Source organism: Phalacrocorax carbo, chromosome 1 (assembly GCF_963921805.1).
Source record: "Phalacrocorax carbo chromosome 1, bPhaCar2.1, whole genome shotgun sequence".
Lineage (NCBI taxonomy): Eukaryota > Metazoa > Chordata > Aves > Suliformes > Phalacrocoracidae > Phalacrocorax > Phalacrocorax carbo.
The window spans coordinates 84,846,480-84,870,131 of NC_087513.1; the positions used below are offsets into that span (position 1 = coordinate 84,846,480).

Genomic DNA, 23,652 nt, shown 5'->3' on the forward strand with positions numbered 1-23,652 from the left:
TAGCAAGTTTTTGTGATGTGTATGAAAGGTGGGACAACTTGTAAGAAGGTGAGGCTCCTGTGATGCACGTCATTTCATTTTGTGTATTGGAAGTATTTGGAAAGCAGGAATGATGTTTTCTGAATCGTGTATTTACTGCTTGCTGAATGTCAACAACTTCATCAAACTATATATATAGTGCCTTTTTGTTCCACCATTTTTAACCTGTTTTCATATTTATATTCTTTCAGATGCAATTGACTGTCTTATTACTTGCACAGTTTTTCTTAAGGTTTCTTAAGGAAGTCTAATGAACTGTGCAGAAACCACAGGCACTAGCAGCACTTACTATCATGATTAGCTTGGCCTGTTCCTGCAGTTGTGACCTTCTGAAAAACTGTTGAGAAGTGAAAAAGAAAAAAAAAATGTATTACATCCAATACACATGGAGTCTGGGTCAGATGTTGTCAAGACCATCTTTAGGCTGCACTTGTCCCACTGATTTTTAGTATTTTTAAACCTGTTTTTAAGTTAGTGTCAGTGCAAAGTTGAAACTGATGGCCTGATTTTGGTTATGTCATATACTGGTGTCAGTCAAGAATGAGCTGTATTGAAATAAGTGAAGTTTACGTGTGTAAAAGCAGTATGAAAGGAGAATCTTATTCAGATTGTTATACCACTGTAGTGTGAATGTGGCTTGCAGTGACATTTCCATCTTACTACCTCAAACGTATATATTCTTGGATGAAATGGAATCACGCAGGAGTTACTAGTAGTTAAGAAAGGATCATAGTTAGGAGTGGAAACTAACACCCACGAATTTTAGAATATTCAAGGTAGTAAATAATGCTTAGGTCATATAGGAAGGTATTAGCAACAAATGCCTCATTAACAAGAACCTCCTAAAATAATGCAAATCAGTAGAACTTCAAGGACTGACAGAGGAAACAGCCTGCTACAAAGAAGGTTGTGAAGGTGAGGGAAGGTCACAAATCAGGCAGCAGTGATGAAAGAGATCATCTTGCCCTAGAAGGTGCTGAAAAACCGGACAATTGCTGAAGCACAGTAACTGGGGGATAGGTAATTCCAGCAGGGGGAGGTTGCGACCACTGACTCAATTGAGGGATGAAAGGACTACCCCCCTACTCCTTTTGAGCATGCGCAGTGAATTAAAATCACACTGTAGCTTTAAACTTAAGTGGAAAAGTTAACAGACCAATGGAAGAAGAGGATGCTCGTTCAGGTAAATTATTATGTATTAGACAGGCGTGGTGTGTTAACTGTCATGTATAAATGTCGAAAAGGAATTATAGTAGGTGTGCATGTTAGGAGGAAAGATCCCTTATGCACCCGGTGCCGAATAAAGTAATGTCTCCTCTTTAACATGCCCAGTGTTAAGGAGTTTTATTGCCAGTTTTTGATAATCTGATACACTTGTGGCTGGCTGTATAGAGTTAGAGCAAAGATTCCTCTAGCTCATATACTGTTTTTGAGGCTGTCCAATATTGGAAATGTCAGGAAAGGGGTTAAGAAACAGGGCAGTTATAGAGTGGTCTTTTCCTTCCTGTATATTCCCAGCTACTGATGGTTGGTCAGGTTTTCTGAGCTAGAAAATTTCCTCCTAAGGGAAGGAGTACAGCTGTTTAGTCAGCTGTAATAACCTAATGTCCTATGTTATGTCTGTCCTATATTCTCTGTGAGAGCATTCCCTAGCCTTGTTAATTTTCCAGGGCCTGCTTGGCTGCCTGCACGGGTGCTCTGGCAGGCTTCAGTGTCTTTTGGGGTGTGGAGCACGATGAGCCCCAGCAGAGGCCTTGCCCGCTGTGGCCATGGGCAGTACCCAGTGCCTGCATGCTGTGTGCAGGTGAAGGGGCAACAGCTCAGTTCAAATAGCTGATCTTACGGTTTATAAAGAGCTGCTGACTGCTGTACATTAAAATTGAAGTAAGACCAATTCTGAGGAGTTTCCTAAAACTGGGTGGTGTTGGGTGTAGCCATCCTTTGCCTTCTCTCAGAACATTATTTTCTTCTGCTGCTTGCAACTCCACTGTTTGCACAACTCTGTGTTAGCAAGGATTTTGACAGCTAAGTTCTTTGGTCATTATGCCAAAATTATTTCAGCTTTGGAAAGTATTTGAACAACAGTCCTGGGATGATTGGAGTTGCAAAAGATATTGAGGGAGTGAGAGGAAAATTTACCTGTTTGCAGATTTTTGGCACATCATTTCCCAGGGGATTGGTGATTTGCTCATCAAAGTCCTAATTTGGTTTGGAGTTTACTGTTTGCAGTGCTTTTATGCTTACATGGGAAGTCCAACAGCCTGGCCCATAGCTATTGGAGAAATCACCTTGTCATGGAAAGCCACTGCAAACTCCAAGTGTAACAAACTGTACAACTAAAGTTCTTGGAAGATGCTGTGTTTTAAGAGGTATAAAGCACTGCCAGGTTTAAACTTAAGCATAGAATAAAGCAGACTCTGGCTGAGTTACTCTGTTTAGGTGATCAGAGCCTTTTCTCCTTAAGGAGCTGAGTAGGCAAGCTAAAGTTCTTGTTTCCTGCGATTCTACCTTCACATCCATGCAATGCCAAGGCCTGTATGCTGAAGATAACATACATTTCAGATTCAGATAGTTCTCACTGGACTCTCTTAGAGTTGTTCCAGATTGTGCCAGTCATGCCGGATCAGAAACAGGCTATGTTCCTTTGTAATTGTCAAAAGTCCCTCAAAATGCTTCTCTCTGCTAGAGATTATGTGACAAATTTGTGGCTACTTTAGGTGCACCTATGTAGAAAAACAGAAATACAAATTCAAGATGCAGATATGAAGTCAATTTGTTGCGTGTCGTCTGAGCCCTGGTAATTGTACACATGTTCTTAGCCTGTCACAAATAACACAGTACCTCAGTGAAATAGACTGTTTCTCTAATTGGTTTACTGATGTGATAATGTGTTAAGATCATATGGGGAGTCTTACAAATGTCAGGTGAGGCATGACAACCCATATGCCAATAGTGCCTTTGAGCCTACAGGCTTTTGGGAAAGCCTGCTCCTTTTGTATTGATACTGTGTGTTGTACAATTTTACAAGTTTGGAGAGGAAAAACTATTTACATCTGACCTCCTATAATTAATTTAAGATAAAAGTATAGCCAAACATGAACATACACAGATGCAGGGGGTATAATACAAATATTCACAGAGGCTCTTCAGAATGCAATTAACTTAGAAGGTCTTCCCACCAAGTTCACTAGCAATTAGTTTTCCTTCACATGTGGAAGTCAAAGCCAAGTAATAAGGATGAATCTAAGGAAATGTTTCAGTATTCAGTACTTAATTGATTTAAACACCATGATCCATCAGGTTCCATCAGTCATCGATCACCTTCTATTCTGTAGCTGTAATATGAATAGTATGCTAAAGCATTGGTTGCATATTGTGATGTGGTGTTAAGATGATCACAGTCAAAAGGATACCAGTTGAATACTTGTAGTGATTTAAAATTATTTTTTCATTACCCGTATTTCTTCTGTTTTCTTGTTCACATTAATAAGTTGTGTATATTTCTTGCTAAACTGGCAGATTTTGCTCTGAGAATTCTTTTCAGAGCTAGTTTTGTCCTCTCCTTCTGTCAGACTCTCCCTTCTCATTCATTGTCCCATTTGCAGTGTCTTTAGAGCAGCCCATCAAGGATAGGTGTTTTAAAAATCTTTTTCTCTTCTAAGCTTTAGTGCCTAATTAAAGAAATGATTGCTAAGAGATTGTGGAAAGTATCATTAAGAAGGTCTAATTTGTTCTTTTCCTTACCTTCCATGCACAGGTTTCAGATGAGAATTTGTGAGTGAATGGGATAGCAGCATCTGAAAATATTCTTGTGCTGAGATTGTGACAATGGACAGGATACAAGGAGACTGTGCCAGTCATGTGGCACCAGGAGATGGAGAGAGGAGCAGAGAAGACCCAGGACTAACTGTGCTGGGAAAAGCACATGAGTTCTTTCAGATTTGTGATCTGGAAGGTAAAGGCTTCATCACTCATCAAGACATGCAGGTAAAACAAAATTGCCTATGTGAAATGCCCAATGAGAGAAGCTCCTAATGCTCTTAGTGAGTTGAGACTAATTAATTTAGAGTTAAAAATCATAATACCCTCCTGATAACTTCAAAGAGATTTGTAGGATTTAGAGTAATCTCTTTGAAGTCTTACATAATGCCTGCATTTGTTTCCACAGACAAAGCAACAAAAAAGTGGAAAATCAAAGTAAGTGAAGCTTAAAAAAATGCCTGAGAAATTTAATTCCATTCTCACTGAGAAAGTTGAAACCCTAGTAAATTCATTGTTTTGCAATTTGCCACAGCATCGCATTACGAATGTATTCAGTCCACCAATTTTAACCGTTTTTTCAGCCAAATTGTTTAAATATAGTCTTTCACTTTGGTTTCACCTGCCAGACAACGGTGAACTCTCAGCTGGATCACATATGTATGTAGAAAGTACAGACAAACAGTATTTCAGCATTATTCAGTGTTCACAATAACCTTACCAAATTGTTGTTAAATTGTGTGAGGGGCCAAAATAAAATTTGCTGAAAATGTTGATGGAAAAAAGCAACTATATAACAAAATCTTTTGAAAATGGGATTGGGTGTATATTGGAGAAATGATAAGATGATTTGAACCAGTGTGTGGCAGAAAACAAGAAGGTACTCATGCTTGACATGCAAAGCATAATTTCATTGTTAATCCTTTTCTGCTTCAATACTTATGGATGAAATAGAATTGGGGAGCGGTAGCAAATAAGTTTAGCGCAAGCTACTACCAATGGAAGCATCTAATATAAAATTTAGAAACCTTCCATATCCTCAGAATCAAATATGAGTCTGTGTATAGAAAAATGCGAAACACTTTTACCAACTATGTTGAAAGGCAAAAACCTCATACTGAAATGCTCAGATTACTAGCTCTCAAGAGTTTTCTGTACAGTTGTGTGTTGCAGAGATTTGTGATGACCTGTGCTATTTCTCCAAAGTTGAAAAAGGTAGGAGTGCAAATGCTTGCTGCCTGCAGGCTTTACCAATATATATTATCTCATGGAAGTAACTGAATGCAAACAAACAAACATGTTGTAAGTGGTGATTTTGGTAAATGCAGACCCATAGAGAATTTAACGGGTTATAATTTTATTGCTTTTCCAAAAACTTAGTGACATCTATTTTCACTTAGTGGAAGACCTATATGTATATATGTATGTATGCATATATAAAAAATTTTAAAATCTGATTTTGCAAGGAATGTAAAAACACTTGTTTCCATTTAAGTTTTACACTTAGAGTGCTGATAAGTTCGTACTTCAGGTTCTAAACCAGATGTTGCAAAAGATGCAGTAGAAAAAGAGTTGCAAAGGTTTACAAAGAACAGATAAAGTATGTCTTCTGTTTCACTGTATCTTTACCATATCTCACAACTTCAGTATATACCTAAGTGTCTGGTTCCTTTAAATACAGAAATAAGGGTGCTCAGAAGACTTGAGAAGATGCTTCTTAATATTTGCTTTTGTTTCCTGCTGATCCAATTAAAGATAATATTACAAATTCAGACCTTTTGAAGACACTGGATTATCCTTATTCTACTTAACACTTTAGTAAATCCAAAGTAATCCAGCTGAAAAGAATGCAGTTCCATTGACAAAAAAACCTGGGGTGAGACCCTTCTTTATTTGACTGTATAGTAATTTAGTGACAGTGAATAAAAATTACAAAAGTATTTTACAGTATTTCCAGCAGTTCAGAAACCCAGATTCATTGAAGCCAGTGTTAGTTTTCTCATTGTCCCATCTTCCTTGTAATTCAGTAGTGGATCAATAGAGATTTATTTGGACACCAGTGACAGTAATCAACAATGTTTTCTAATGGATTTGGTACCCATTATTTTATTAATACACGAAGTAATGATGTTTTATACTGAACAACTGTACATTAGACATATGCTGTTAGTTATTAATTATGTTTTATTAGAATGACTACTTATAGAATTCCTGTATTGCAAACCTGAGTTTGAAATCAATAAAGGTGATTTGGATTGCACTTTTCATGCTGTTCACTCCTAATAGCAAAGACATAAATCAATAAAGTAAATCAGTGTTTTCCTTAAAGGGTACTAAGTGTTGATCACTTTTGCATCCTGCTGTTTATTAGTCCAGTACTACTTACCATTAATGAAGCATTGCTTCAAATACAAGATTTTAACATTAAGCTTTTTAATCTTTAGTCATGTGATATGAGGCATGATTTTTAACAGAGTGCTAAGCATGTAAAAAGTGCTGAGTATCTAAAATCCAATTAACTTCAGTGGAACAGACCACGCAAAAAAAATTTCTGTAGTGTCTAATAATAATAGAGTAATTATATTAAAGATTTACTCCTCCCTGATTATATCATGCTGGTTTTTTTGAGATTATGTTAATTTTTCATTCCATTTCAAAATATCAAATGTGCTAGACTTTCAAACAGACAAGAGGTTTTCTGAAATTGCAAGGAAGCCAGTTCTACCTAAGGCAGAAACCACAGCTTCACACTTTGGGCTTTGAGGTTGTCGTGAATAACAAGAATTAGTGTTGCAAAATGTTTTAGTTTAATGTATATAGCAGAATTAGGTTCAGATCTTGCTCTTAGCTATTTCACCTCTCTCTTTTTATTTAGGAAAGTAAAAGCTTGGTATTTTCACATAAGTAAGCACAGATGCAATGAAAGCACAGAGGACATTGGATGACAATGCAGATAATTCCTCTTCAAGCTCCAGTGGTGTCTTTGGATATGTTGGGTTTTATTTATTTATTTATTTTTAAGAGCCTCATATTGAAAGGATCTATATATTTCTACAAAATGACCAAATAAACAAAAACAGACCTATGAGACCAAAAATAACATTTCTTTTCTTAACAAAAAAAAAAACCTTAAATTTTTTTTTAGTAATAAAAACAAGAGGTTGGGAAAACATAGACTGAATCTTAGTAACAATGATAAGTGAGACCCCAGTTCATCAAAGTCAGTAACTTATCCTCAGGGAGTTTAATGGAGCAAAATGTTGGTACATTCTTCAAAATCTCTTATTTTCCTTTTTTTTTTTCTTGGTCAAGAAAATGCAGGTAACTGTAGTGTTTTGTATGCAAAATCGGTATAATTTAGTTCAGAATTTGAACCCTGCAATAGGGCAGTCCAACTGTAGTTGGAGAAGCATATATTTATCAGACAGATTTACAGCAAGACCCACAAACAGTTGCACTGGAATAGCAGGTCAGTCTGTGTTTATGACATGGTCAGAAGAGGACAGCCAGCTCTCAAGAAGCACTCCTTTGGGTCCCAAAGATCTGGCAATAAGAGTACAATTTCTGTTTTTCTAAGAGTAAAGAGAGCAATTTGTCTGAAGCGCCTTCTCCCTCATCAGTGCCATGTAGGCTGTAAAAAATTTTATGAGAAGCTCATTTTTAAAAGTTTCCCTTCAGATCTAAGAGAAAAAAATCTAAAGCTTTGGGAAGATGGGTGTGTTTAAGTGAGAAGCTGATAATTCAGGTGTATCGCTGATGAAGTAATGTATTTAGACTGAATGTACGTCAAGTTTTCTTAGTTTTTTGGAAGCGGGCAGCAATGCACAATTCGTCCTGCTGAGAATTCCCTTTGGGACCATTCCAGATAGTTCTGTGCTTTAAAAGCGCTGTTGTGTTCCCTTCCTAAGATCACCTTGGAATTCCATTTACTGCTCTTCCCTTCAACTCATACAGGTTTATAATGTATATCCTAAACCCTTCATTGCAGCTGGGGAAGTCCTGATAAATACACTCAGGCAATTCTTACCTTGGCTGTATGGCCTGGTATAATGAATAGTGGTTTCTATTGTTGGATTGCAGGAGAGACTTTCTTTGGCCCTAAATCCCTTCCCTACAGTGGAACAGATTAGCACTTGCATTCTGATGAACTTTATCAACCTGTTAGCTTGCAATTTTAATATGTTGTATGTACAATGAGTTCAGGGAAGGAATTAAAATATTAACTAATAAAGCAGAGGACTTCACCAGTGTATATTTATATTTCTTCCAAAGCTGAGGAAAGGTTCTACTCTTCCTGGTGCTATCTCCCAGTGGAAATCCTTGCTATTGTAGTTGTTTGCTGCTCCAGTTTCCTCCTCTGGGAATCTGTCTATACTGTTAAAAGAATTGCAGTAAAACCATTAGGGCCAGATTTAAAGATATTTTTTTTTTTTCTTTTATGTCTCTCTTTAGATTCTCAGGAAAAAATAAATGATTTTGTAGAGATGGTTTCATAAAGTTTTCTCTTTTTTGGTGTGAGCATGCTGCATTTCAGCAGTAGACAGTCATGAACTACATTTAACTTGTTACAAGAGCAGCAGGTTTGCTCCTTGGACCATGCAGCTTTCTTAGCTTTGTTTCATTTATTTATTTACACATTTTAAAGCAGCTTTCATTAGGACAATATACCCTCTATTACATTCTTATTTATAGAGTCTCTTGCCTGACCTCATGACATGGAAGGAACTAGGCCTGCAGTTCTGCTGGCAGGTTTGTCCAGCTGCGTGATAAGGCATTTCACCAAGATCATCAAGCCATTTCACATGGACGCTGAGACTCCAGCTCAAATTCTACCTCTTCCCTGTGTGATTGGAATCTGTGTCACAAGGATATTGTTCTCACTGTTTTGTTGTAAAGGATTCATAAAGACAAATAATGAAGTCATAAAAGCAAATCTCTCTCAGTTGATGTTGTTTTCCTCTGTGATATATTTGAATTTTCACCCTGGGAAACAAAAGGACCTATCCTTCTGTATTATGAACATTCTGTAGAATTTAGTCTTCCTCTCATCCTGTAGTACTGGGTAAAGTTTCTGCATGTTTTGTCATTCCAGAGGCTGCATCTTGAGTTACCTCTTAGCCTGGAAGAGCTTGAAAGAGTTTTTGTTACATTGGATGCTGATGGCAATGGCTCACTTACCCCAAAGGAGTTCACCACAGGATTTAGTGAGTTTGGAAAGCATGTCTCCTGTATAGAGCTTTATTCATAGTCTATACTTTCCACATCAGTAAAGAAGCATTTTATCTAACAGTACACTTAATGACGCACTGAGGGAGTCAGACTATTCCCTAGATATAGCAGATATATGTAGCAGATGAAGAAGTGGTCGAATTGTGTCTATTAATGGACAAAGGGCTCCACGGTCTTTCTCTCCTGTATAAGATGGCAAGCAATGGCACAATATGAGACGTATAACCATCTGAATTACACCTGTTTTAAGCCATGGGGTAGAACTATGAACAAATTAAGATTATCTCTAAGATTAATGTAAGACACTGTTGAAAATGTGTTAATACCACTGTCCTTACAGCTGTAGAAATGCTTTCTACAACAAATTAGTTCTTCAAGTGATGTTGCTTTACTTCAAAACAAACCAGGATGAGGCAATTATTATTACTGCATGATGGGAGCTAAGTTCTTTGTAAGTGTCTGCTTTGCAACAGCACTCTTACTGTCATGTTATCTGTGTTTGTGAAAGGATTTTTTTCTCTCCAGCTGTGAGGTTCCAGATAACATGACTGTTAGTGAGACTGTGTTTGGTTGTTTACACAGAATCGATTTTGTACTTAAATTTTAGCTCTGCTGACTATAAGCATCAGGTTTAAGCATTTTCTGTAGAAAATGAAATCTCTTCTATGTATGAATTGTAACATTAAATCTCCATTAAAATACTATGTATAGGCACAGCAAATAGAACCTTAATTTTTGTTTGCAAATTATAGTTTGAAATTTTAATTCTTTCATGTCCCACCTCTCCCATTTTAGAGCTAGATCAAATATCTTATAAAGGGTATGCTTTAATCTGCAAATTGCCATTATTTAAACATGAAATAATGTACTTTTTGTAAGTAAATGATACATATTTCTTAATTAAATTAAGATTATTTTCATAAGTAGTCCCTGCAAAATCAAAATTTTCTGTTGAGGGAGGTTGTAAGTGGCTGCCCTCTCTAGCAGCTCCAGAGCCTGGAGATTCCTTCTGCCTAGCTGCTGGTGCCCAGTCCAGAGACCCGGTGGATGTGGCAGTTATTTTCCTGTTTGCAGGTTCAACTGGTAGTGACGTTAAATGTGTATCCCAGAAACACCCACACACGCATGCACACACACAGACATACTAAGGACACAGACACAGCAAGCTACACAGACTGCCTCAGACAAGGTGCTGCCTTCAACAGCCCCTATGTATAGGATTCACATAAAACATAGACAGTGTAAAGCATGCTACATTTTAACTTGCTACACAGGATTGAGAGGTATTTCTAGGGATCCAGGCTAGGTAGTCCTACATTTGGCTAGGTGATGATGTTGGCATTCCTAGTAGAAGCAGAAGCTGTACTAGATAAAGGCTGCGTTAGAAAACTAGAGAATGCAGAAAGCAGAGCAGTGTCTGGATAAAACTTGTACTGCACCAATTAGTATGGGAGAATCCTGCTCATATTTCTAAATGGTGGCAGGTCTGAAATTTGCTGTAACCTCTCTTTGAAACATATTCTGTTGTCTCTGTTAACATGCTCTGCTGGGTGCTATGAGAAAAAAAATGCAGGATAGAGTTGATAAAACCATAAAACCACACCAGTATTTCTGTTTCCTTGGGTCTATGGTAACTTCTGTACTAGAATTTAGCATATAACCAAAGATCCTCTGCAGAAAAACACACTACCCCTTTTGCCTAGATTCCTTAAAAATTCTGACTTGCAGATATTCTAATAAAATAGCTGGCACGTTTAGAATTTGATAGAATGTATCTAGTCTTCCCCGACTGAGCACAAGTGCACTGATTATTCGTGTGGGAAGCGTCCTCACTGTACAACTACTGTACTTCTTCCTTCCTTCCTTTTTATAGATGTATCTACATCTTTTTGCAGCTTTTTTTCTAAAAAGCCTGTACCTGTTTGTTTTAGTATTCTTTGCAGGTCTTGGTATTTTTGGCTCTCTTATCTATATATATACCCTTTTTATTCCAATTTCAAGATAGTTTCAAGCTTCCCCTGCTTGTTAACTTGAACCCTTCAGACCAGTTTATTTCAGTAATAACTATTCTTGCTTAGACTCACGTTTAATTTAAACTGAACAAGTAATTTGTCAATCTGTGGTTATTTTTTATAATCAATGCTTCTGTAGTGTTCTCAACACTTTAATAGAGCAAATACAAGGTAACATCGTGTGCTGTTGGCTAGTGAAACATTGTTGAGAAAATCTCACGACTTTCATGAAAGTCTGTCCTGACTGTGATGCAGTGTCAATAGCCAGGAATATCTGCATCACAGAATGGTTCAGGCTGGAAGGGACTTCTGGAGGTTATCTGGTCCGAACCCTGTGTTCAAGCAGGGCCACCTCAGGCCAGTTGCCTAGGGCTATGTCAGGATGGCTTTTGAATATCTCCAAGGAGGAAGACTCTACAACCTCCCTGGGCAACCTATGCCTGGTTACCCTCACAGTAGAAAAGTGTTTCCTCATATTCAGATGGAACCTCCTGTGTTTCAGTTTGTGCCCAGTGCCTCTTGTCCTGTCACTAGGCACCACTGAAAAAAGTCTGGCTCTGTCCCTCTGTCCTCTTTGCACTCTCCCTTCACATACTTATATACCTTGATTATATCCCTGAGACTTCTCTTCTCTAGGCTAAACATGCCCAGCTCTCTCAGCCTTTTCTCATATGAGAGATGCTCCAGTCCCTTAATCATCTTTGTAGCCCTTTGTTGGACTCTCTCCAGTATGTCCACGTCTCGCTTGTACTGCAGAGCCCAGAATTGGACACAGAACTCCAGGTGTGGCCTCCTCAGTGCTGAACAAAAGAGAACCTCAACCTGCTGACAATACTCTTGTCTAATGCAGCCGGGGATACCATTAGCCACCTTTGCAGCCAGGGCACATTGCTGGGTCCTGTTCAACCTGGTGTCCACCTCCTGTTTTACCCATGTCCTTCTCTGCCAAGCTGTTTTCCAGCTAGGTGACCTCAAGCATATATTGGTGCATGGGGTTGTTCCTTCCCAGGTGGAGGACTTTGTGCTTCCCCTTGCTGAACTTCACAAGGTTCCTGTCAAGCCCATTTCTCAAGACTGTCGAGGTCCCTCTGGATGGCTGCACAACCTTCTGATGTATCAGCCAGTCCTCCCAGTTTGGTGTTGTCTGCAAACTTGCTGAGGGTGCACTCTGCCCCATCATCCAGGTCATTAATGAACATGTTAAACTGGACTGGAACCAGTATTGATCCCTGGGATACATGCTAGTCAGTACCGTCCAACTAGACTTTGCACCACTGATCGCCACCCTCTGGGCCTAGCTATTCAGCTGCTTTTCAGTCCACATCAGTGAATTCACATATAGCCTGTACCTCAACATCTTTTATGTAAGGATCTTGTTGGAGGCCCACTGAAGTCCAGGTAGACAATATCCACCACTCAAGTTGGTCAAGCATGACTTCCCCATGGTGAATCCATGCTGACTGCTCCTGATGATTTTCTCATCCTGACTAGCCTCTAGTTCCCTGGGTCCTGTTTCTTGCCCTTCTTGAATGATCTTCAGTGTCATTCAAGAGTGACATATGCTTTCCCCCAGTCTTCTGGCACTTCTCCCAGCCGCTCTAATCAATCTATTTAAGATCGTTAAGAGTGTCCTCACAGTGACATCTGCCAGCTCCCTCAGCACTCCCATGCATCCCATGAGGACCCACAGCCATATTTATCTGTCCAGTTTACTTAAGTATTCCCTGACCTGATGGATCCTCTTCCACGAGGTGTACATCTTCCTTGCTCTAACCTTCTTCTTGGATCTCTGGGACCTGAGATTCCTACAGACCAGTCTTGCTAGTAAAGACTGAGACAAAGGCGGCATTCAGTACTTCTGCCTTTTCTATGTCCTGTGTAACCAAGTCCCTCATCTCACTGAGGAACACATTTTCCCTAGCCTTCCTTTGTCTCCTATGTACTTATAGAAGCCCTTCTTTTTTTTTTTTTTTTTTAAAAACATTCCTGTCCCGATACTATTTCATTTGGTCTTTAGCTTTTCTAATTCATCCCTGCATGCCCAGAAATGTTTCTGTATTCTGCCCAGGTTACCCACCCTTGCTTCCACCCTCTATGTGCTTTCTTTTTGTGTTTGAGTTTGGCCAGGAACTCATTCATCTACTCAGGCCTCCTGGTATTTTTACCTGGCTTTTTATTCAGTGGGGTGGAGCTCTCTTGAGCTTGGAGGAAGTGATCCTTGAATATTAAACAGCTTTCCTGGGCCCCTCTTACCGCTAGGGCCTTATCCCAAGGGACTTTTCCAAGCAGATATTTGAAGAGGCCAAAGTCTGCTCTCCTAAAGTCCAGGGTTATGAGCTTACTTCTCACCCTCCGCCCTGCCCTCTGGGTCCTGAAGTCCACCATCTCATGGTCACTGCAGCCAAGGCTTTCTTTTGACTTTCACATCCCCAACGGGACCCTCCTTGTTGGTGGGTATGAGGTCCAGCAGAGCACCTCTCCTCATTGGCTCCCCTACTACTTGGAGGAGGAATTTATCAGCAATGCCCTCCAGTAACCTGGTTTGCTTATGTCCTGTTGCATTGTTCATCCAACATATGGGGGACCTCAGCCACCTTGGTATGAGGACCAGGGGCCTGCAAATGCAAGGCTGTTCCCATCTGCCTGTAGAAAGCCTCATCCACTTGCTCTTCCTGGTTGGGTGGCCTGTAGCAGATACCCACTATACTGTCCTCTGTGCCTGTCCTCTCTTTAATCCTAACCCATAAGCTCTCCGCCACCTCCTCTTCTGTTTACACACTGAGCAACATGTATTCCAGCTGCTCTCCTATAAAGGGCAACCCCCCTGCCCCTCATCTTCCCTTCCTGTCCTTCCTAAAGAGCACGTATCACTCCATTGCCCACCACGTCTCCATGATCCAATCTTTCTGTTATTAATAGAAATATCCCAAATAGATGGAAGAAACTGCATAGGGGTCAAGTTTAGAGGAACTAAAATGCAAGTGAGTCAAATGGAGGGAAATAAGTTAATAAAATGTAGCTTTCTATATGCCATTTATACAGGAATTTGAGGTGTGCCTTTGGTCATGCACTAAAAAGACTTAAAATAGGAGGTGCGTTTTATTAGTAGCAATACTGTGGTTATTTTAGATTCCTAAACTCTATTTAAGCATGTAAAAAAATAAGGCTGAAACGTTTACAAAGTGCTTGCTGCAGTTTATGTCTTTTGTTTATGGAGGTTTGAATTTTTTCGGTATGTTTGTGAATTTTGAGGTGAGTGATTTACTGAAGGTTAGACATTAAACTGGGGATGAAGTCAGGCATAGGACTCAGGGGTCCTCTTGCCATGCCTCATCTTTTTTTTGTTTCATTATACTCACTTTTCTGGTAAAAAGGTATAGGTGTTACCATCACAAATTATATTTACTGTAAAATTTGATCTTTTGTATGTTGCTGTTCATTGACATTGCTCCCTATAGTAAGTTCTGAAAATGCTAACGTGTAATTTCTAATTCTTAGGCCAGTTTCTTTTGGGGCAGATTGCTTTGAATAATGAGATGATACAGCAATCAGAAGGTGAAACAGTCTGCCCACTAAAATGCGAAGAGACCATCAGTGATGATGAGGATGAAGAATTCCAGTTCTCAAATCTGATGGATCGGCTTGGAGCTAAAAAGGTTTTGGATGAGTGAGTCTTCGTAGCGATAGTAATACATTGTATTATCTTTTACGATCCAGCTCTGGGTTTCATTTTAATGGAATCCAAGATGAATGAGAAGAACCAAGGCTGCTCAGTAACACAGTGATTCTTTAAAAATTAATTTTCTTGGTTATCAGAGATGATAAAATGCCATTCAACCAAAATTGTACTCCAGGCATATGAAACATGTTTGCGCCATATATACCATTAACCCACTGACGTACCATGAGTTTTGAACATAGGTAATTACTAGCATGTAATCCACAGATGCCACTGATTTTCGATCAAAAAATGCATGATGACTGCTTTTGGCTGTGTTTAAAGGGCACCAGTTAACTGTAAGAAAGAATGTTTTCTTCCCCTTTTCTGCTTTTTCTCCTCTGTATGCATAATTGCATGTTGTGATTACTCTGGTAACACTACCTCTTCAAGGACCTGGATGACTCACTCTGAAATACAGAAGGCAAAAACCTGCTCTAAGAGCTTCTTGTGTGTTGTCCTGGCATTCATTGGTCAATCACAATGGATGTGGTAGATCTAAAAAAGCATGGAGCAAAAATGGGAGAGAATCTGGGCAGATAGTAGGGATGTTCAAGAAATGCATCAGTGATCCTTAACATGAAGTAAGTGCCTATCAGTGCTTCTCTTCACCTGTTACAGGAAAGAGTTGATTGTCAGTCATCCTGAAAGGCTTTCATTATGAAGAGATTTCTATCACCCACTTTCTCTATCTTTATTCTCGTTTTGTCCTTTAAGTATAGCACTGTTTGCTGGCTAGGTTCAGGCTTACAATGTGCATTGAAGAGAATGAGTCAGGAAGAAAAAAACGAAGTTGTTTAGGATAATTTTGGCTAAGTATTAAAAACCCATTATCATTCTCAGTAGATCGTGTTTTTTCCTGTATCTGCTGAAGAGATTTGGAAACAAAACATTCTCTTGGTAAATCTTTAAATCAAAATTTTCAAGATGTTGTGTTTTGATTTTTGCAGCAGTCCCACCGTGGAATTAAAATGGGTTGAAAATCAAAGAAGACAGTACAAATGCAATTTGTTAACTTGTTTAAGTAACTTAGGAGACTGAGTCTCCTCATGACATGAGGAAGTGTTTTTGATCAGCTTTCCCACTGCCCCCTCCCCACTAGATTTGTGGGAACTTCTTCTAATAAAAGTGGTGGGACAGTACAGTGTATCTCATCCGTCTCTTTATTATCCATTCCTGTTTAAGTGAAGCGTCTGGCAAGGTACCCACTAAACAAGCAGTTCCTGTGACTCTCCGCAGTCATGCATGGCCAAACTTTATGATGCACTTTTTGAATAAATACAGTTTCCATCATTTCCCACCCACCTCATACTTTTCAAATCTGACAGTGCTTAAGTAACACTTGTTTATAATAAGCCTTGTGTTCTGAGTGATGCCCCGAAGCCTCCATCTACTAGGATGCTGTGAACGTTTATTACAGCCTGAGAAATGTTCTCTCTTAATGAATCCTTTATGATCTCTTCTTTCAGTGAGAGTGATGTGAAGCAACTTTGGTTGCAGCTGAGAAAAGACGAACCTCATTTACTTTCCAATTTTGAAGAGTTCCTGGTCAGAATTTTTTCCCAGCTCCAAGAAGCAGATAATGAAAAGAACGAGTTGGAATGTGCTCTAAAAAAGTTAGTATTTCTCTTTGTTGGACTGATTGTGTAGTTTTACAACTTTCTTACCTAGTGTTTGAACCTTTGAGGTAAACAAAGTACTTCAGTGAAAGACTGAGGACTGTAATCACAAGAGTTCCTGTAATGTAAAATTTTACTACTCATGAAGGGTGCCAATAAAATTCTTTATGGTGCAGAACTGGCTGAAATTAACTTTTCTCATCCAGTTAGCAGATTTTGTTGACTAAGATTCTTTTGCAGATGTCTATTATTGCATTGCAGTTTTAAGACAATATTAAACAGTTCCCTTCTAGTTAATCAGTTTGATTCCAGGGGACAGTCAGGTTTAGCAGTAAATCTGGTAAATTGTCTGTGTGCTTTGCAAACATGTGTGCAGAAAAGCTATAAAGCTGGATTAACTGGCCAGAGAAATGAGAATTTTAATGTGTTAAGGCAGCATAAAGCACTGATATGAGTGAAAATGTAAAATATATATAATAAACATGAAATATCGTCAACAATATATATTGGTTTTATATGTAGAAACATGTATAATGTCTGTATATAAAAACAAATGTATAAAATGCGTATGTTTTCCTGAAAAGCGGGTTCATTCCCCTGGTGTGCAAAACGCCAAACTACACACAGAGCAGAGGTATTTTATTAAATTCATTTTTGCACGATGGTGGGTGCTAGGTGGTAACTCCACAAAGCTAGCACACTGCACCAAGAAACTACAAGGTATTTATGGAGTTAAATGTGTCAGTCACAGCTAATATTCATGCCCCCCCAGCTAGTCATTGGTTAGTTTCTTTCTCACTTCATATTAAAGGTACAGCTCCCTAAATTTACTGTGCATGCTCAGAGAGTAAGGGGCTTGTTTGAGTGGGGGTTTTTATGGCCTATGGGCATGATTTTTAATATTATAATGAGGATAATTCATCTAAAGGACACTTAGTTTTAGTTCTTATCAACATCCCAATTAGTTGTCCTCCTTGACTATATACTTTATAACCTAGTTCTCAGCCTCTTCTGAGGCAAGATGTTCCCTTTTATCAGTCTCAGTTCTTCTTCAAGGATATAGTCATAAAACAAACGCTTCCGTATCTCTCAGCTCCCTTCTCTGGCTGCTAAATTCTGTTCTGCCAGGCTTACATGGTTCATTGTTATTACTTAGCAGATAATTCCATTTTCTTTGGGATATCACAGATATAAAAAGAAATACATTAGAACTAAAAATTAATAAATCATGCTTTAATATGTAGCTATCTAGAGGAAAAAAAATGTGATACTAAATCTAAATAGAATGCAAAATGATACTTATAGTTTAAGTTCACCTGTATTTTTATTAGAAAGTCACTTCTGAATTTCAGATTATTACAGATTGAGTAATAAAGTAAAAAATATTGTTGAATATTTACTTAATTTGTTCAGCACTCTTCTGGCTATCCTGAGGAGGTGACAAGGCTTCTGAAGAAAGAAAACCCCTAAAAATCTACGGTGATTAAAGACAATTGGTACCAGCATTTTCATATAAGTCTACGAGTGTGGTTTTAGCCTTCAGAAAGCTAGTCAGTTGGAAACAGCATAGAGATAGTTGTGCTGTCTGTTTTAGGCTAGGGATTATTAACAGCTGTGTGTGGTAAAGGGTTTGTTTTTTGTTTGGGGTTTTTAATCAGACTCTTGTCAGTGTTTTTTGGGAACTGAATGAATAAATTTAATAGCTGTGATCAGCGCAGAGGTGCACACAGGATACATTATCATTACCTGATTTTTCTGGCTGACGAGAAATCTCTACCTTAAAGATGCAATGGTTTTTTATGCATTTGTAGTAAAAACAGGTTTTAGCTAATTTCTTCTTTCTATTGCTCCTGATAACACCTCTGATTTCAGAACATAGATTGTTGTTTTGTTTGTAATCTGTAGCTGGAAGGAGTCAGAACTATCAGAGGAGTGAATATTGTCTTTGGTAATAGAGGGGATGAATAACCTATTTTATTTTAAACTATGTACAAATAACAGCAAAGCTCAAGACAAGACCATGTAGAGAGGGAAAAAAATTTTTTTTTAATACCCACATGCTTCTTAGCACTAAGATGCATGCACCCATGCAGACTGGCCAGGATTTACTGTGGGGCCATAGAAGATAAGGGATGCTGCTTACTGAGGTCTTATCATGTCTCCTGGATTCTTCTTGGTTGGTGACAATAGTACCCTTTGGAAGTTGAGAATGAATAGGATCTTTCATCTTTCCTTCCTGACTGACCTCTGTGAGTCATTAGGCAATAATGCAGCCTACTCTTAGGCTTTTGTCTCCTTTCCTGGATGTAGGCTGTGCTTTTGTCTTAAGTTGTTCTGTGTTTTTCTAAACTGGGTGGTCTGAGACTCTTCATTTGCATGTGCTAGGATCTTTGTGCCCTGCCAATCTATGCTGTCAACCCATGCCATTGTTCTGTACCTGTTGTTTGTCTTTTCTTCTGGAGCTTTCACACATGCATATTTTCATTCATGAACCTGAATCCTGTGGTCTAAGACACCTAGGGGTTTCTTCCTGTCTTGATTCAATAGATACAAGTATGCTGCTGTTCCCATTTGTAGGTCCAGCCAGTAGTGAGGCTGAACATATATTCTCAATACACACACATGCAGGGGACCACACATGGGAATGCTGTGCAGACTGATTAGAAAGCAGTGTCTCTATGGCACCCACCCAAACACAAGCAGCATTCACACAAACATGAAGGATGACAGCCTGATCCTGTTTCTCTCACCCAGTTATCCAGAGTGAATTTTATTTGTGAAAACATACACACATGCAATCCTCCCCCGTATTTACTTTATTGAGAAACAAACCTGCATACACAGATCCTATATATATTAGTGTGGACTTCAGTCTACCTAATGTCCCTGCCTGCACCCTAGGCCCCTTACCCATTCCTTGACTCAGACCTTGGGTCTTTTAGATATGGGTCTCCTTCTACTCCCTGGCTGATTCAGCTGGATTGAAGTTTGCTACCAGAATGTGTGTGTTTGCTCACTCATTAACAGTCACAGATCCTTCAGATATTAGCATGGGGCTTTTTAATTCCCATGCCCAAGCCAAGGTCCTGGTCACTTTACCTCCAGTCATCTGATACTGGTATCTAAGTAATCATGCTCTTAGATGGTGTTACTGATGTGCTTATCCAGACGCTGTTTTCTTTGGCAAGGTTCTTCTCCCCAAAAGGTGCTAAATACTCTCCTTCAGATAGCTTTGAGGTTGGCTGTTCACTGCATAACTCCTCCTAGAAAGGAGGAGTTTCACCCTGTGAAAGCCATCCATCAGGGTGCTATCTGTAACTGTTATCAGTTTCTCATATAATGTCCGGAAGTTTCTCATACACTGTTCAGTTGGTTAATCTTCAGGCTAAGGCCTAGTCATCTCAACACTTGAACATTTAATTTATACCAGTGTTAACATGTCTCTTACAAACCTGTTCTCAGAGAGATCAATAAACTTGTAAGTTTATAATACGTATGTATAACATGCAGCATGATCCTGCACAGAGGAAATTTGTGGTACTTTGTTGGGTGTTACCCAAAGGCATAGGGTTGATCTCCCTGTGAATTTTTATTTATATATGATTTTTTAAATATATATATGTATGTGTGTATATATGAGCACTTATGGTTAAAGAAACCTTCTGTGTGTCAAGTAAGTCTCTAGGAAAAAACGTTGGTAGCTTTTAAATAGTCTTGAAGGAGAGATTTTGCTTATGGTACTGTCTACTGCTGACCCTGTTACAGATACCAGTATTTTTGTCCTCTGAACATGTGAATTATGGCACTGTGCACACTTAGTGTGTGACTGTTTTTATTACTTAGTAACAAGCCACCATTTTTTCCAGTATTAAAGGTCTGCTTTAGTAGTTCAGGTAAACTGACCCACTCTGATTTTTTTCAGATATTAACCTCAGATTAACCTCCTCGCAGTTTTATATTTTAAGCAGTTAGGACAATTGTTGGAGAAGAAACTTAAAGCCTACCGCTGTGATCTCTTAGTTAAAGAGTTTCAACAAAGATTCCTAACAAGATACCAAATATATTCCTGATACACTCCCAGAAGAGATTTATCAGTGCATCAGGCATATTCTGTGACATGGGCATGTTTCTCCTTACAGGTAATCTGTAATTCTTGTTCAGTAGAACAACAGCCAAAATACTGCTGATCAGTTTTTACATAGAACTGAACACACTTTAAGGAAAACAAAGCAAACAGCCACATTTTTTATCCCAGAACTGGTGTTCTTCTCTTCATTGGTGTTAATCATCATAAAGGAATTGATGATGAGCTGTTGCCTATATTTATAGATTCTAAGGCAAAAGGAAAATACGAGGTTTAAACCTTCTCCTTTTAAAAATAGTCATTTGCTTTTTTTTTTCATTTAAACAAAAGTGAGAGACACTTACTATAGTGATGAATCAAACCAAATACTGTACATATATCTGGTCTGGTGCTGGAATCAGCAGTAGCTAATCTGTGCACTGAAAGTGTGGGCTAGTAGCTTTTCGCTTTTGGCATCTACACGTAAGTCATGGTTATGTTATGCTGACCTTGGAAGGGGCAATTACAATTCCAGGGAAACCCCTTGGTCATTGCAGAGAGCTTCCTGAAATCATCAGTTTAAGGTGCAATGGCAGCCAAAAAACCCATTAAAATGGTATGCATAATCAGGAAGGGTACTGAGAACATGACAAAGCGTCTTTTTGCTACTACATAGAATCCTGGTGCACCCATGTCTTGAGTGCTGAGTGAAGCTCTGGTCTTTGCAACACAGGAAGAATGTAGTGGAATGAAGAAAGGTACAGAGAGTGGCAACTCAATGGTTAAGGGAATGGAACAGCGGTTCTGAGAGCGCTGTTTTTAAAAGGTAGGATCTCTTGAGTGAGGAGGTAAAGGTTGGACTGGAATATGGTAGATATGGTGCTTGAGGATATGGTTTAGTGGTGGACTTGGCAGTGATAGGTTAGCAGTTGGACTTTATGATCTTAAGGGTCTTTCCAGCCTTAACAATTCTATGATTCTATCATCTTTACAAAATCATGGGACCACTGACTAGGATGAATGAAGAACTGTTGTTCTTCAAATCCCTAGCATTAGAACCAAGAAGCATTTAAAAAGACATAGGAATTAAGCTTAAAACAGATGAAAAAGATACCTTTTTCTTTTAATAGCAGATAAAATCTTCATCTGCCATTAGCTCTGTCTGCTGCTATGCTTTGCATTTGAGAGACCTAGTAAAAAGGGGCTGCTTCAAAGGAGAGTTCTAAACAGAAAAGATAAACATAAGGGTAAATGGGAAGGGAAGGATGAACTGACTTCTCTTTGCGCTTAGCATGGGATAGTGTCAGAGTCCACCTTTGGTGGAAGAAGAGGAGAATCAGCATCTCAGAAGATTAGTGCACTGCACAAAGGGCACAAATCACTGTATTTTTTTAAGGGGAAAGAAGAACCATTACAACAAACTGCCTGAACAGCAACGGTGAAACCCAAATATTTCACATTGCAGCTACATGAATGGGCAGAAATTAAACCCTTTTGAGTGTGTTGATCCTGAACTCATCATTTGAACTTAGTGAACTCATGTTACATTCCATTTTCATTAGTGTGCTCAGCAACAACACCGCCTCCCTTTCGTCCTGTTTCTGTTTATTCCACAGCATTACTAGAAAGAGGAAGATCACATTATCAGAGATACTTTGAGTAAAACTGGATGGTATGATCCCGGGGAATAGAGATTTTAATCAAAATGTTTTGTATTTTTCATATAACAATGATATGCCCTTATGGCTTTAATTATTTTCCCCTGACTGCATGTGGGGAGTATTTGCCAGCTAATGTATTGGATTATTTTTTCTGTTGCTTGTTAGTTACATTACCTATAATTGTATTACACTTTTAGTTATAACAGGATATTATTTATCTTTGTGTTTAATTTGATTGGAGTTAAGAATGGTAAGCCATGCATGAAATGCTTGGGGAGGAGTATTCAGCCTGCAAAAATGGCATGTGCTTATGTGCCAGACCAGCTAAAAAGATTCCTACACCCAGAGGTACCTCCTGGATGTAGTCTTGATGTTGCTGTCATATCCTTTCCTTCCAAACACATAAGAGGAAAGAAATATCTAAATCAGCAGCTTAATACAGGACTAAAGTTATTCTTCCTGTCGCACAGCAAAGAAGATCTTTATGATTCCCATGGGAACACTGACTGCTGTGCAATGTGTTCTGCCTGTGCAAAGTTACGGTTTTTCAGTACATAGTCAGTCTAGCCCTGATCAAAGTGACATTATACTGCATGAATACAGTATTTTTAAATATGACCTTAGCATCTCTGCCATATCTTTCTAAATAATTAATTCTTTATGAATTTGTGTAATTTTATTCCATTGATGAATGCTAATTTCTTATGAAGCATTTCCTTAGCTTTAAGAAAATTTGAGATCAGAACATGACCTGACTTTACACTATAAGTGGAGTAAGGCAACAAAAGGGCTTCTGGATTTTCTGGCACTCTCTATTTGAAGCATAGCAATCACATGAGAAGGCCCTTGTCTGGACTGCTTTTCTCACCTAATCAGAGTTTACAAAAATGTAAGTGACAGCAATAGTTTTCCTCAAATTGGTGGAGTTTGATATTTGTTTATTGCTGCTCTAAATCCTTAGAAAATGCCTTCCCCCCTCATCTTTTACCTGTGACTGAAAATGCAAGCTGGCAATGTGAAGTGTTCTGATGTTTGAAAAGGGGAATGACAGACTTGTTTCTGGTGTTTCTCACTCCTCTTAGCTTAGATAATTTTTTTTGAAGTTTCATTCTGATTTGCTTGGCTTTAATTGAACAGAGAATGAGGCCTTCAATAAGTGAAAACATAGGATATGTAGACCATTAGGTAAAAAAAAATAGTAGATACCAAGATTACAAAATTAAAGGCTTTTTTTCTGCTGTATATTCCTTGTCATACTCTTACTGGTGCAAGTTTCCTAGGAGATTATGTACTTTTATTTGTAACAGATGCATTCTGCAGATTGCTCAAGAAACAGCTCTAGCAAGAGGAATGTGGGGGATATATAAAGGCCCTAGTAATCTCTATTAACAGTCTTTCTAGGATGTCCCCTGAGTTTGATGGAAAGTAATTTTTGCTTTTCAGTTTCTGGATTAATGAGAATAGAATAGAATGCAGAACAAAGCAGCTGTCTTGTTCCCTTTCAACAGTTAAATTTTTTCTGCCCAGACTAAAGCATCTCAGTGTAATCCTT

The 23,652-nt window shown here is 38.6% G+C and overlaps 1 protein-coding gene across 12 annotated transcripts in view; it reads left to right on the plus strand.

Moving 5' to 3' along the window:
• CRACR2A (calcium release activated channel regulator 2A) overlaps window positions 1-23,652 on the plus strand; it is a 73,490-nt gene that overhangs the window by 9,251 nt on the left and 40,587 nt on the right. For 11 of the 12 annotated variants that reach the window (XR_010374879.1, XR_010374880.1, XM_064463487.1 and 8 more), the window contains 4 exons: window positions 3,797-4,026; window positions 8,891-9,002; window positions 14,538-14,706; window positions 16,227-16,373. Coding sequence is in view for 10 of the 12 variants with exons in the window: in XM_064463487.1 (XP_064319557.1) it covers window positions 3,868-4,026; window positions 8,891-9,002; window positions 14,538-14,706; window positions 16,227-16,373 (587 nt within the window). In the remaining 2 variants the exon portion in view is untranslated. Of the gene's footprint in view, window positions 1-3,796; window positions 4,027-8,890; window positions 9,003-9,103; window positions 9,479-14,537; window positions 14,707-16,226; window positions 16,374-23,652 lie in introns of those variants that run through there. The other variant, XM_064463560.1, reaches the window with a different exon arrangement.